General features: G+C 36.9%; 1 protein-coding gene across 3 annotated transcripts in view; it reads left to right on the forward strand.

Annotated features, from left to right (window-relative positions):
• The window catches only part of LOC136857087 (transferrin), a 389,183-nt gene that overhangs the window by 264,217 nt on the left and 108,981 nt on the right, over positions 1–15,985 (forward strand). For all 3 annotated transcript variants that reach the window (XM_068225055.1, XM_067135471.2, XM_067135472.2), the window contains exon 11: positions 2,213–2,359. In XM_068225055.1, the coding sequence (XP_068081156.1) occupies positions 2,213–2,359 (147 nt within the window). The remainder of the gene's footprint in view (positions 1–2,212; positions 2,360–15,985) is intronic.

Genomic DNA, 15,985 nt, shown 5'->3' on the forward strand with positions numbered 1-15,985 from the left:
CAGCTTTTCAATAACTGTCTGGAACGATGTCAAATCCCTAAAATCTGGAGGAAGACTAAGGTGGTTGCAATCCTGAAACCTGGTAAGTCAGCCTATGGATCCGAAGAATTTCAGACCAATATCACTCCTGTGCCATCTGTATAAAAATTTTGAAAGAATACTTCTGAACCGTATAACACCAGTGGTCGAACCTTTTCTAATCCCAGAGCAGGCTGGATTTAGACCAGGAAGGAACTGCTGCACACAGATCCTTAATCTGACACAGCACATAGAGGATGGATTTCAACGTGGTGATATTACTGGAGTGGCTTTTGTTGACCTCTCTTCAGCATATAATACTGTACAACACCAGATAATTCTAAGGAAATTTTACCATCTTACTATGGATTTCAGGCTCACAACGATTATTGCCACGCTGTTGCAGAACCGACGTTTCTTCGTTGAATTTCAAGGACAGCGGAGTAGATGGAGAATACAGAAGAACGGTCTCCCACAAGGCAGTGTCCTAGCACCAATGCTATTTAACATATATACCAACGACCAACCTCTTCCACCTCACACAAGGAGCTTTCTGAACGCAGATGACCTGGCCCTGGCAACTCGGAGTAAAAAATTCGAGCAAGTGGAACAAAACCTTACTGCTTCTTTGAAGATGCTCTCAGATTATTATGAGGAAAATCACTTCAAGCCAAACCCATTTCATTTAAAGAACAAAGAAGCCCTGCAGAAGCTGCGTGTGAATTGGAAAGGAATGGAGCTGGAACATAGCAATACCCCAGTTTACCATGGTGTTACCCTGGATCATTCGCTGACCTTCACCACACACTGCACCAAACTCAGGGCAAAAGTTTTATCACGAAACTGCCTATTGCGTAAGGTAACTAGTTCTGGATGGGGTGCCCATCCCGAGACAGTAAGGACAACTGCCCTAGCACTCTGCTACTCTGCTGCTGAATATGCTAGTCCCGTGTGGTATAAATCAGCTCACGCAAAGAAAGTGGGCATTGCCTTGAATGAAACCTGCAGGCTAATTACAGGCCGTTTAAAACAAACACCCACACAGAAGTTGTATTCACTTGCAGGTATAGCCCCACCTGATATTAAACGTGTTGTGGCCGCTAATATCGAGAGACAAAAGGTTTGCAACATCTCAGCCCATCCCCTTCATGAACATCAGCCACCACCAGCTCGACTGAAATCCAGGAAGAGTTTTCTACAGTCTTCTGCTCCACTTGATTCTGACCAAAAAAAGGCCAGGGTTAAGCTATGGAAACAAAGGTACCCAGATCATCCGGATCGTATTGAAATTGAAGAAAAGCTACCACCTGGTCACGAAGAGGGATGGTGTATATGGAAGTTGTTGAACAGACTGCGGACCAGCGTTGCAAGATCTAAGGACAATCTTGTGAAATGGGGCATCATGCATGGTGGGGACTCATTATGCGAATGTGGAGAGGAACAGACTTCTACGCACCTCTTGCACTGTTGTTTATGCCCAGACTCATGTACAGGGTTGGAATTGGCACTGGTTGGAAACAATGCCATCAATGTAGCCAAATACTGGTCACAACTTGTCTAAATAATGTATATATAGTGTAGATATTTTCATGTAATACTTCCTTTCTCCTTTCTTTTATTTTTACAATTAATTTGTTCATTTGTCTTTCGTTTTGAGTAATTAACATACTTCATATTTTTATTACTTAAGTTTTGAATTGAATTTGAATTGATTTTTTTATATATTGGTACCTCTGACATGAATAAATAATAAATATAAGTATTCACAACAACAACAACAACAACAACAACAACAACAACAACAACAACAATAATAATAATAATAATAATAATAATAATAATAATAATAATAATAATAATAATAATAATAATGGAGACCACCACATTGTGTTTGGAGAGTGAGAATGGCCCCCAGAGTGTCCTTGTCCTCAGAGTTTCCTTTGTTTCTCCCTCTTCCCACACTGACTTGTCATTGTATTAATCCTATAGTATGTTCCTTTTGATGTCCCATTCTTTCTACATCAGACTTAACTTGCCCTTGTTTGTTCATTTCCATTACTTGCATGTTAAAAAATTATCTGACTAGATATTACCGTCCCATTCTTTACTTACTGTATTATGCACTGTGATTTTAGAATAGCTTTCCTTCAGAATATTCCAAGTAAGTTCTGTAATAATGATTTGATTATTTCAGCTCATATTACAATCTTTGAAAAGCTGAAGACTAAGAGGAACAAGGAGGCATGCCTGGATGGTGATTTACTGGGCCAATTCTTTGCTGAAACTTGTATTCCTAGTATTCTTCCAGAACTACATGATGCCAGCAACTATTGTTCTCTTTGTAAGTATAGTCATAATTACTCTTACCTCTGCTAAATCTATAGCTGGGAGTTTGAGATTCTAGCCTTTTAATTAATCAGTAAATATCATTCTATTTAGTGAAGCACATAGACATTAGCAGTTATTAACTTTTTAAAAAAGAAACTTCTCGTATTGTATTGTACCTTTACTTAGTGTTAATCAATGAAGGCTTCTCACAGCAAAGTCAAGTACATTAGAAGAGATGTATTTCAAATAATTCAGATATTCAAAGTATAAGATGTAATAAAAATACATGTACAATGCATAATTAAGATTTGTATTTGAAGCAAAATTAGATATTTATAAGTTTCAACAATTATAATTCCTGTACAACAATTGCCCAAAAATGCACATTAAAAAATAAAACAGGATTCATGCGAAAGCAAATATTCAGTATGTCATACTTGAGATGATACTCTTGTATTGGTAATATGCCACTCATCTGTGAGTCACTATCACTTTCAGTGGCAGAACTGTTGCCATCATCGTCAGAAGAACTGCTGTAAGTACCTAGAGAAACAGTTATTTTTGCCATGTTCTCCTCCACTAATCCTTAATTTTCCCATGCTGATTCAATAACCTTTTTCATGTGTAGCGCAGCATCTTCCCCTTTTCACTTGTTATTGTACCCAGGGCTTCTTCCATCAGTTTTATAACAGACTAGCTGATGTACCCCTGCTTCACTACGGAATTCTAAATTGTATACAGAATTCTAGGTTAGGTAGTGTATACATTGTGAGCAAGATTGTATTAAATTTCATTTCACTTAACATTACCCTAGAAACACAACGGGGAAGTCACCAAACGTCTTTTCTCATATTAAGGCCCCCTTGCCTACCATCAGTCACAGACAGTTTGGGGAGTTTTCATTATAATGGCAGACACTCACTCTCCACCTGCCATTTTACATCATCAGAAAGACTGTGTTAGTAGTTTTCCCAACTGAAATTAACTAAGTCATTACAATAACATCAGTATGAATAGCGCGATTAAAAGCAATGCTTTCATATGAAATACTCGATCAAATGAAAAACCACACATTTTCTCAATTTTAACGAACAGTACTACACTGCCGATCTAACAGTCCAAAGTTCCAGAGCTGGAATGACCAAGCCCCAGACAGCCGTGATCCGTGAACACACTTCGTCTTATTTCGGCCGGGTGGGGCTGTCGAATGGTTGAGACTCCCAGACCCTTTTACGCCCTTTTACTAATCTGTTTCCTAGGAGTACCCGATGAGTCGGAAAATCTCAGTTCACTACACAGGCGGCGGAAAGATCTATCTGACTTGGAGGCAAATTTTGCCTCCAAGCCAGAGGAGAAACTCCCTCTTCACTGCTACCCCTCTTCATTGCTAATTTGGAATAAAATGAATGTAGAATTTAATAAAAGTGAAGAGGAAGTTGCTTTTCTTAAGAAACAGCTCTTTTCAAGGTTGAATTTTGAGTTATTTAGTGAATGGTGGTGCTATAATTTGGAATAGACCTAAACTGTAATTCTAGACCGGGTCATACTACTACTACTACTACTACTACTACTACTACTACTACTACTACTACTACTACTGCTGCTGCTGCTGCTGCTACTACTACTACTGCTACTACTACTACTAAGTGAACTTCTGCATTAAGTGTGCACACTGCTCATTCAAAACAGAGCGTCAAAGTAGGGATCGAATAGCTGGAATACTATGATGAACCAGTCTGTTACCTACCGGCAGTATCAGAAAATGTATGAACCAGAGGAATGGCATGCTAGAGAAGAAATTTTCCTAATTCCCCAGCTATTTCCCATCAATATTCGCTCAGGCTGTTATACTCGGTACACAGCAATAATCCCATCTATCAGAATTGAGCGGCAGCATAAGGGACAAAAGAACATCACAACAAACAATGGCCAATTAAAAGAAATAAGTTTCATAATGATAGATCCGTATTGAACTGTGATTACAATAGAGTAAAATAATATATTATTATTGGTCCACCTTTTCAATACAAAATGAAAATTACATAGGGACTAGTTTCGACCTAGTAATAGGTCATCATCAGCCTGAAGTAAGTCAAAGATCGAAGAAAACATAAACAATGTAAACACAAGTACAGTCTCTTTAAAGGTACATACCAAGTGGGAAGTTGAGTAGAGATATATTAAAAATAATAACTCATCCAAATTGACGAAGCACTGAGCGGAATTTATGTAAAGTTCGGTGCGCCGTATATTATAAAAGACCACTGTGCACTAAATGATGCAATAAAGAAGAATAGTAGGTTGAATGCTGGCTTCTTCTTAGCTGTTGTATAATCGAAGAAGATTACGTCGTGTTTTATAAGGTATTGATAGACGTCAAAATACATGGATGTTGGAAGGCTCTTCAGTTTTTTTGAACATGGCAATAGTTGCGTGTGGAGGCTTAGGAAACCAGAGAAGCGTTATATTATGTTAAAAAATAGAGATCCTTAAAAAAGTCCCGTGCGTTGTATAAATTGTGGAAATGGAAATCGAAAAAACTTGGTTCTTAAGCGATAATGTTGTTCATTCAGAGATCGATTGAAAATAAAGAATCGTAACATAGTCTTCTCAAGATGTTCATAAACCAGAATTAATAGACGATGCGAAGTATGATGCTAGGAGAAAGCTCTTCTGCTTCTGGAATCTTGAAGGACGATGGATGTTTCACGAGGTGGAGCAACATATATGGAGTTAAATAAAGGTGGAAATAAATTCGCAGTTCAATGCGGACCATAAATTTGATTCTGAATAAAAGACAGTAAGATTTTTTTTTTATTATTTTTTTTTTTTATGTCAAAAGGAAAACTCAAGCGTGATGTGATGAGCTGAAGAGAGAAACGGAGGTAGGTAAGGATCAAAGGAATTTTTTTTTTTTTTTTTTTTTTTTTGAGGAGGTGAAGGAAGGAAAATAAAGGTCTGAGTTGTTTTTTTTTTTGTTTTTTTTTTTTTTTAGCTGAAGAGTGAAACGGAGGTAGGTAAGGATCAACGGAATTTTTTTATTTAGCTGAAGAGAGAAACGAAGGTAGGTAAGGATTTTTAGCACTTTTCTTAATCATTCTTCCATATTCCCACATCCCTCAGCCCCACCTTAAAAAAAAAAAAAATTCTCAGACCTTTATTTTCCTTCCTTCACCTCAAAAAAAAAAAATCTCCGACCTTTATTTTCCTTCCTTCACCTCAAAAAAAAAAAAAAAAAACCTTTGATCCTTACCTACCTTCGTTTCTCTCTTCAGCTAAATAAAAAAATTCCGTTGATCCTTACCTACCTCCGTTTCACTCTTCAGCTAAAAAAAAACAAAAAATAAAAAAAAAACAACTCAGACCTTTATTTTCCTTCCTTCACCTCCTCAAAAAAAAAAAAAAAAAATTTCCTTTGATCCTTACCTACCTCCGTTTCTCTCTTCAGCTCATCACATCACGCTTGAGTTTTCCTTTTGACATAAAAAAAATCTTACTGTCTTTTATTCAGAATCAAATTTATGGTCCGCATTGAACTGCGAATTTATTTCCACCTTTATTTAACTCCATATATGTTGCTCCACCTCGTGAAACATCCATCGTCCTTCAAGATTCCAGAAGCAGAAGAGCTTTCTCCTAGCATCATACTTCGCATCGTCTATTAATTCTGGTTTATGAACATCTTGAGAAGACTATGTTACGATTCTTTATTTTCAATCGATCTCTGAATGAACAACATTATCGCTTAAGAACCAAGTTTTTTCGATTTCCATTTCCACAATTTATACAACGCACGGGACTTTTTTAAGGATCTCTATTTTTTAACATAATATAACGCTTCTCTGGTTTCCTAAGCCTCCACACGCAACTATTGCCATGTTCAAAAAAAACTGAAGAGCCTTCCAACATCCATGTATTTTGACGTCTATCAATACCTTATAAAACACGACGTAATCTTCTTCGATTATACAACAGCTAAGAAGAAGCCAGCATTCAACCTACTATTCTTCTTTATTGCATCATTTAGTGCACAGTGGTCTTTTATAATATACGGCGCACCGAACTTTACATAAATTCCGCTCAGTGCTTCGTCAATTTGGATGAGTTATTATTTTTAATATATCTCTACTCAACTTCCCACTTGGTATGTACCTTTAAAGAGACTGTACTTGTGTTTACATTGTTTATGTTTTCTTCGATCTTTGACTTACTTCAGGCTGATGATGACCTATTACTAGGTCGAAACTAGTCCCTATGTAATTTTCATTTTGTATTGAAAAGGTGGACCAATAATAATATATTATTTTACTCTATTGTAAACAATGGCCAATGTAATGTTATTGTTGATCAATGTTATGCGCTTTCAATATCGTAGGCCTTCACATTTAGTTTTCTTCCGACTCTGAAATACCACGGTACGGTAAAACTGAATAAAACATAAATGGTCGGAAATTGTATTCTCTATAACTTTTTCGATAGGACCAATAGCATAGGTATTTAAAAGTTAAATTTTAGGTGCCTTCCCCTAAACTACCATTTTATCCAGGGTGAATAAAATTGTTTATAACTTAGACTGTAGTTTCTTATTCCCCGACTCCATATACCGACTTTCATTAAATTCTGTTAACCCATTTTCTTGTGGCTCGGCGTTGATATGGACTTGGCAACAAAAATACAAGGTCATGAATATCTGTGTTATCAAAGCCGGCACGGTAACAGTGTATGACATAATGATCAGAAATTTAATTCTATATAACTAATAACCACTAATAATATAAATATTTGAGAATTAAATTTTTAGGCCTTCCCCTAAACTACCATTTCACTCAGCGTGAGTAAAATGATTTATAGCCTAGATTGTAGTGGCTTATTCTCCGACTTCACATACCGATTTTCATTAAAGTCTCTCCAGCTATTTTCTTGTGATGCGTGTACATACATACATAATACATACATACAGACAGACAGACAGACAGACAGACAGACAGAAATTACGAAAAGTAAAAAGTGCATTTCCTTGTTACTATGGCCATAACCGATACAGAAGTACCATTCTTTTCAAATTCTGAGCAATGTACAGACAAAACTCTTATTTTATATAGTGAGGTCATTGGCGAGTGACATAACCCTTCACTTGAGCCCATATCAGCTCAGTAGGGTTAAAACAACAAAATGACAATGGTAGAGTGGCAGCTCTAGCATCTTATGTCAATTCTTTGCAGCTATGTCGTCAGTTAATTAGAATGGAAGCTGTAACTTGTGTTTCCTAACATGTTCCATTAATTCTATGTTCTTCAGATTTTCTGTTACCTGTACATTTCTGTGATTTAATCAGTCTTCCACTTAGCTGAAAATTATTTGATGCCATTGTTGGGACCTTGTCTAAAATCAAGGAATGTTATTTTGCATTATCCTTAACCCTCGAGCACTCGCATTCATTTTGTGCCGCACCTCATTACCTTCATATCTTACTGTACTGGTATTGCATTCTTTACGATGTCATAGATCAGTCAGTTGTGACTGATTGGTATTCTCTATGCTTAACTTGACGTGTAGTTCATCCCAATTAGACAGATGACACTTCATGTAACAGAAGATTTGTCAAAGCATTTCTTTCTAGCTTAACTTTGATTCGTGTTATCTCTGATCTGGGAACAATAATGGCTTGGATAATAAAGATGGAGACGTTAGTCTACAAGATGATTTTCATCGCATATTGTAGCTGCAGTCGAGATATTTAGTTCATACACGAATAGTAATAATAATAATAATAATATAAGTAATAATAAAATAACAATGTGGCGGCGGATACACATCAAAGCTTGGAAACGACGGTAGACGCAAAATCAAACCATATGCAAGGGAACACTTACAGGCCTAATAATGACAACTACGGACAGGAGTGTGGAACATGCAGGAACCCTGTTGAGGTCCATGGGAAGGTATGCCGTTATGGGGAAGAAAAGGTTCGAGATCATCCACCTCGAAACTCAAATATATTCAAAATAACGAATGAAAAATTACAAGAAACATAGTTAAATGACAGAGCAGCTGATACTTAACACTTTTGACCAATCGGATACAATTACGAATCAAAGACACAAATAAATGGCAGACTAGTTGGCAATGACTTTTTAAAATAAATGCAAGAAACTTTTATCAAGGATTCACAAAGTGAATGGAGGCATGACCGAAAGAATCAAAATTAATACAATACGTTATTCAAGAGAGAGAAGGATACATTTACCTGTAAAACGAAACATTGAGCCAAGAAAAATGGTTTGCCTCCGAAAACAACATGAAACGAATTAGCCTAACAGCAAAGTTCTACAGAAACTTGATTACGGTGATACTGGTAATCTAGAGAAAACTCTGGCGCACAAAATAAACTCTTACATATTTGCGGAAAGTTACGTTAAAAGTGACAAAGGGTGAAACATAAGAATAAATTTATATTAAGGTAAATACAAAAGTATTAGAAAATTAGCACTTACCGTGAAGAACAGGAGACCCCGACGGAGTTAGTCCCCGAGCACACCTGCTCGCGACGACGGTCAGATGGAAAGACACGGCCGCATCACATCATGCACTCATAGCCGGCAGGAGGCCGGAAATGGACAAATCACAATTAACCAATACGACACCGAATTCCTCTAGATTCCCATTTTTTTGGCACTTGGAAAGGTTGTTATTCTGACCAATCCAATTACATGACCATATATGGTCATTTCCTGACCTGCTGATGTGAGAGGAATTGCATCACCTGATCTCTCCAGTGCGGTATCTACTGATCCAAAAGTTATGTACGGCACGCGTTTTGCCAAAGCACAATGTTACAATTTTTGACATACAGAATATACAATGATAATACCCTCAATAATTCTTCTTTTTCATACAATAATAAAAAATAAAAAAAATTTCAATAAATTCTTCAAGTTACATAACATTTGAGTACAAAAATTACTTAAAAAATAATTCTCACATCTTGCAATATTCATTTACAGTTCCAAATAACATCTTGATCTGTCCAAAAAAAAAAATGTTAAAACAACATATTAAGAAATTTTATAATCAATGATTTTCACAAGTTCATGAGTCCAGGTTCTTTTCTTGATGTTTCTTAAAGTAAAAGGTAAAGAGTTTACATTTCCAAACTCAGTAATACAATTTCACAAAACACAATGCTTATTTCCAGTTCTCCGTTCCACCACCGGCGACACGTCTTATAAATGGTATTTCAAAAAGATTCATACTTTACCTTGTATGGCTCTCTCAGTTCAGAGTCAATAAATATGATTAGCTAGAATCAATGCATATATATGATTTCTTCAATCTCCAGGTATTTATCCTATTTATCCTTGCTTGGCTTGCCATAGTTATGCTGGTTTTGTTTACTGAGAGATCCCTGTTCTGTGTATTATTCTTTTATTTATTTGCTGCAGACTTATTTCAGTGTCCTTCCTTTTTCTTCATGTCTGCTTATGTTATTGTTCCTACGTTGAGCGAAAGGTAACACTGATTCAATTGTTTTGTGCGTGTGATAAGTTTGTTTGTAGTTTTTGATTGGAGACCTTTTATCTCTCTTCGGCTTCAACGTCTGGCTTGAGCTTATGTTCTGTAATATGGTTTTAACGCTGATACTGTAAAATTCATGTTCGTCTTGGCGGTTGATATGAATGTGTGTCATGCAGCGTGTAAGTAATTTTGGTTATGGTGTCGACTGGGTGAGCCAGGCCTATTTGTGGCAACCCAAATATCTGATCTGTGCTCTCAGATCGAGCTCATGAGCCAGTCTGGGTGGGTGTGTGTGTGTGCGCGCGCGCGCGCGTGTGTGTGTGTGTGTGTGGGGGGGGGTGTAGTATGGTTATTGGACCCGTGTTATTTGCTTTTATCATTATTCTTATTTTATCTCACTATTGTTTCCGGCTTGCTCAGCCTATTTACATGCTCATTTTGAGATTTTACTCTCATTTTACTTGCTTCATTTGACTCGTATTTATTTGTTTCCGTAACTATGGCAACTCTTTTTTAACCTCCTTATGTTCCATATTTGTTTCCTTTTCTGCCAGCATTGCTTCACTGGCATTTTTTATTTCTGGGGATCCATTCTCTAGGGAGATTGTTGGGAGCCATGTTTTTTTTATAAAATCCTTGGCTTTATCTGGGGAGCCGTGATATTTTCTTGTGTGAAAGCTGCTACTTTCACCTCTTTATGATATCTGGTCCCTAACAAAGAAATACTTTGGATAACGTTTTAATTACCACTGTCTGGTAATGATTGAATATAATTATATCACTATTAATGATACCTCTGTTGTGACAGTGTAAAATTTCATGAGATTCTGTTTGATGAGTCAAACGACTCGATTGCGATTGATGTATCTTCACAAACTATGTGAGTATTCGACTCCCTGTGTTTCCCCATTTTGCTTGTTCTATGCCAATAACTAAATCTTTTCTTGCTATGCTTATGTTAATAAACCTTATTCCTTTTAATTGACCTCTGCTCTACGTTATTGTGTCTCTGCTTTGGGGATATGCCATTACACTTTGTTTCTCTAGTCTAAGAGGCCCAGATTCAACTCCTGGCAGTCCGACCGATCCAGAGTAAATAGGTTGGTAGGTAGGTGGTGTCGTTTTCATCGCTCAAGCATTCGAGTGGTGCACTGTGTACTCCATTACGTATTTTAATATCTCCTTTGAAGTTAATTAAATTAAATGCCTAAATTCTATGTTTTATCATTGACCAGTCCTTTAAATATTTTACATAATATTAACTTTATTTTACCTTGCTATATTACATAAGAATATAATATCAAGTCATGGAAATTCAATATGCTTCTATTTAAACATTATGTTTACCTCCTGAACTAACATTAACAAGTGTACATTCAAATCTAACGCCAGTGCAGTCTATTTTTGTGTGTCAACCTTCAGATGTATAATTATTAGGGGATATTAAAGCGTATTTATATATTTATTTACTCTAATTATGTGCTCATTTTCAGTTTCAGAATTGTCATTTGTATTTTTCACAGTCATCTGCTATGTTGAAATCTAGATCATAATTCTGTAATCAGTACAGCTGTGGACTTGATAGATTTATTCCAGCCCTAAATAAATGGAGTGTTTATAGGGAACTTCCCGTCGAAGGCAATAAACAGTGCACAAAAGACTAATGGAAGACAATTCTAATGAAACATAAAATAATTTGTAAATAAAAATATACTTGCATGATGACGCGTGTGGTGCACTGAATGCGCCAGTTGTGAAACTGAACTTAGAAACAACGTTTAATTCGCGTCTGTTGGAGAAATATTTATTTCACTTCTCACAGATATAGCTAGAACTGTACTGAAGGAATAGCTTACAACGTTGGTGAGCAGATTGCTGGCACAACAATGTACATCAGTTTTTTTAACGTGGCTCACTTAGTGCACCATCGCGAGTACTCGAGGGTTAACAATCATGGATAGTTTCTGTAAATTCTTTTAAAGGGACTTTGTGAACCATTTGAAAAATGTTTTGTGCTTCATGTCTTCATAGTAATCACCGGTTTTCGGAGACTTAACAAGAAGACAACAGTTTGGCACAAAGCTGCTGGATGTCCCTGCATTTAAGCAAATAATTCTGTCATCCTTACCCAGCGAGATCCTCATTGTTTCCCCTACTGTGTCATCTGTCCAGCCTTTAGTCATGGAGTGGTTGGCATTCACCCAAGCTTCATCCAGCCAAATTATCTATTCAAAATCACGCTGTAGTTTCTCCCTCGGAAACCTGCATTGTCAAACAGAAATGTGTGCTTTTTTTCTATTAGAGTGTTTTTACTGTTTATTTTCTTATAACAGAAACTTGCATTTCTTATGACACTCCTGAGTGAAGTTTTCCTGGCCTGAAATAATTGAGCTTCTCTGAGAGATCTGTGTAGTTTAGCAATGGCCAGGTATTCTTTTCTTTCATAATACTCATGTATGTGGTGTTGTATAGCATCCTTTTTAAAAGAGTCAGTGTTAGTAATTCTCTTCTCCATTCTTGGTTCTTTGCTTGTGTTCCTAAACACGACACTCATGGCTGGGTTAATTCAAAATCATATTTCTCCTTTTGTTTTCCTATTTTATCTACAGTGTTTTTACTACCCTAACCGCAGTTGCAGTTCTATAAGGCAATTTATTTACAGAAATTAGAGACCATTACTATCCTTCTTCCTTTCTGTATCTCTTACATAACAAATAATGTGTAGGATGTTAAAAGGTTTGTTTTTTCCACCTATTCAATACATATAAGTTTTATAAATTAGGAATTTATTGTAGATTCCACTTGAGACATGTTTCGCCCTTCATTGAGGGCATCATCAGTCAAAATATCACCTCAAGGTAAAAAATCAGGTAACTGGTTGGTAGTAGACATGTACAAATTATTACATATTATTAACAACATATAAAAATTAAGTATGGGAAAAAATTTTTGCACAAAAGTGATGGTTGAACATGTAGGTTTAGATGAAAAGTCAGCACCAATGCCTAAAAATAACAAAGTAGAGTTCTGCAGTGGTGCTCTGGAGAAACAGTTGACGCAATCATATGAAAATAAAAAGTTTAAAAAATATTTACAATAAAACAATTAAGGGAGAAAAGGTGTAGTGTTTGGCATCAATGTTAGTAACCAAAAATTGATGTCAAAGGTTGGTAACTATACAGTATTTACATAGTTCAATTGAACAGTTGAGATAAAGTTTTTTAAAAATATTACATTTATCATTCAGCGTAAATGTTTGTAATAAAAACTAATGTTAATGATTGGTAACTATATAGTAATTACATTATCTAATTGAAAGTTGAGAATTTACAATTATATACATATTTACACAAGAGCAGCTGGTGCGCAAGGATAAAAAATTTTAGTACTAAGTGCGTCCTGATGTTTTAGAGGTTGGAAGAAAGAATTAGCATTGACATTTCAGAAATATGTAGAGCAGATTATTTTAGTTAAAAATCACCGGGGGTAGGGGAAATTTTTATAGCCAAATGAGGTTTTATAGGCATCAAGCTGAAAGTTTTCCAGTTGAAGCGCCGAGATCGGGACGGAGACTGGTCAGTGTGGCTGGAGATTCATGGGTAATCCGTGCGTTTGAACGACAACATGGTGACAGTTAAAGTGGGTAATTGCTAATTAGGAAAAATGTTGTGGGTTGAAACTTCTGCTTATTCTTTTAGTTGACTTCTGTAGCATCGATTGTGATGTAGAGACATCGGTGTGAAATGCCGGTGAGACAAAATGATATTGTTCCGTGGAATAAAATAAGGCGGACTACGGGATGAAGTTGTTGGTCTTTACTGGTCTGGTGAGATGGAATAGAGTTGCTTGTGTTGTGGACTGCTGTGGAGAGATTAAAAAGTATACGGCAACTGCAGAGTCAGAGCGTTAAAGCTGAGGTGAGGCATCTTCTTATTCTGACTGCGAAGAGGAGCCGTAGTGGCCCGCCATATTTGTGCCGATGTGCACTGGGTTCCGGCGAGTTGTTGAAAGTTGTATTGTAAGAAGTGGAAGTTATCTGTAATTGAGACGTTAATAGTATTAGTTGGTGTGTAAGAAAGGTTTATGGTAAGTAATGAAGAGTGAATGTTATGTTACGTACCTGATGTGTCGCTGAGAGGTGATTGTTGATGAGTATTGGTGGACTAAGAAGGAGGCTCAGTCGGTAATACGCACATGCGGTTAGCAATGGCGGCGGGAGGAGTGGATAGCTTTGGGGGGGAGGGGCATGGGCGGAGTCATGTGCAAAGGTGAGCTGTCAGAATGGAGGAAGGTAGAGTGGAGGGGCGAGCTAGTTGTGTATTGGGAGTGCAGGTTGATGTAGTGTTGGTTTATAAAAAAGGGGGGGGGGGATAAGGAACCGAAAGTTACGCGGATAATATTGATGCCTTTAGTTAACGTGATGAATGTTATTTGCTTGTGTTGGGTGTTGTATTGTTTTTGAAGGTCGAGTGGTTCTTATTTCTCGTGTTGTATCGGTGGGGTCGTGGTGGAGGGGGGGGTGCTTGGGTGGGAGGACGTGTGGGCTTGCTGTCGTTGTGTGTGGGGGAATTGGTCGGAAAGGGGGAGGTGGGGGGTAGGGGGGTAAATGTCGACGTGCTGGGTGAGTTAGTTAATGTGGTATTGAAGATTTTAGACACGTTGTTGCCTTGAAAATTTATTTTTTGTAGTAAGGTGGGAATTTGTTCATAAAGGGGGTTTTTTAAATCTATTATCTCGTTGAGGTTTTTATCCTTGTTGAAGTGTTGGTCTAGATAGATGTATAGGTTCTCAAACTCAGTCATTAGTTTGCCCTTCTCGACTTTTTTTAGGATTGTTAAGTCTTGTTCTATTGTGGTGAAGTGGTGGCCAGTGTCCCTCATGTGGGTGCTCATTGCGGAAAATTTATTATGTTTTTGGGCATTGTAGTGTTCTAAATAACGGGTTTGGAAGCTTCGGCCAGTTTGTCCGATGTACGAGGAGTTGCATTGTGAACAGGTGAGTCTGTAAATACCTGAGCCCGCGTAGAGGTTTCTTCTTGGGTTGACAGAGTTCTGGTTGAAAAATATGTTCTGGTTCGTGTTCTGCGTTTTGAAAGCAATGTTGACTTCGTGCTTTTTTAGGGGGTTGGCTATCTGGTGGATAACTGGATTAGTGTATGTGAAAGTTGCGTATTTGTGTTTATTGGGTTTTATTGGGGAAAGATTTGTTGTTAATTTTAGTTTTACTTTGTTGATGATCTTGTTGATCATGTTGGTGTTGAAGCCATTGAACTTGGCAATATCTGTTATGTAATCAAGTTCTTTTTTCAGATTGGTAGGTGAAAGGGGGATTTTTAAAGCTCTGTATATTAAACTGTAGTAAGGGGCTTGTTTATGGGAGTTTGGGTGTAAGGAATTATTGTTTATTGTTACATTCAGTATCTTCAATACGGATAACAATGATTTTTATCACTTGCAATAACAAATAATGTCCCGAGTTCGCCTCTTTATAAAAACGCCTTTGCTGAAACATTTTCTCTCTTCACTTTCCGCCATTGAATTATTTAAAAATATTCATACAATGCACCCGCCCCCTACCCATAAGGGTCTCCGGCATGTCTACAGGGTCATAAACTGGGCTTTAATCTATTGGGCATAATAAATATATGTATAACTTAGCGGCTTAAAGGGTACAGGAATACGGGTGTCATCTAACTAAAAATGAATGAGAACATTATTTAAAATAGGAAAATAAAAAGGGTTTATTATACGCCTGATGATTGTGAAATGTGACACAAAATAACCATGTTGAATACACATGAATAATTACAGATTTTGCAGGTAACATATTGAGAATGGTTTAAATATCTTGAGGACAAGACTAAGTACAACCGTTATATAATGATCTTGCTTATATGGAATTATAAACAAAGAAACTCACTCAAGCTATCCCCACTTACACTGGGGTACTGTTACACAAGTTACAAACAAGTCTGAGTGAATCCTAACCTAGATCTAACCTGTTACCCTGCAAAATAACATACATCATCCTAAATAAACAAACATTATCATAAAAAATGCTACGGGTCAAAAATAAGCCCATGACTCTGGACACACAACATAAATTGACTATTGAGTCAGAACCA

The sequence above is a fragment of the Anabrus simplex genome, chromosome 1, assembly GCF_040414725.1.
Source record: "Anabrus simplex isolate iqAnaSimp1 chromosome 1, ASM4041472v1, whole genome shotgun sequence".
Taxonomy (NCBI): Eukaryota; Metazoa; Arthropoda; class Insecta; order Orthoptera; family Tettigoniidae; genus Anabrus; species Anabrus simplex.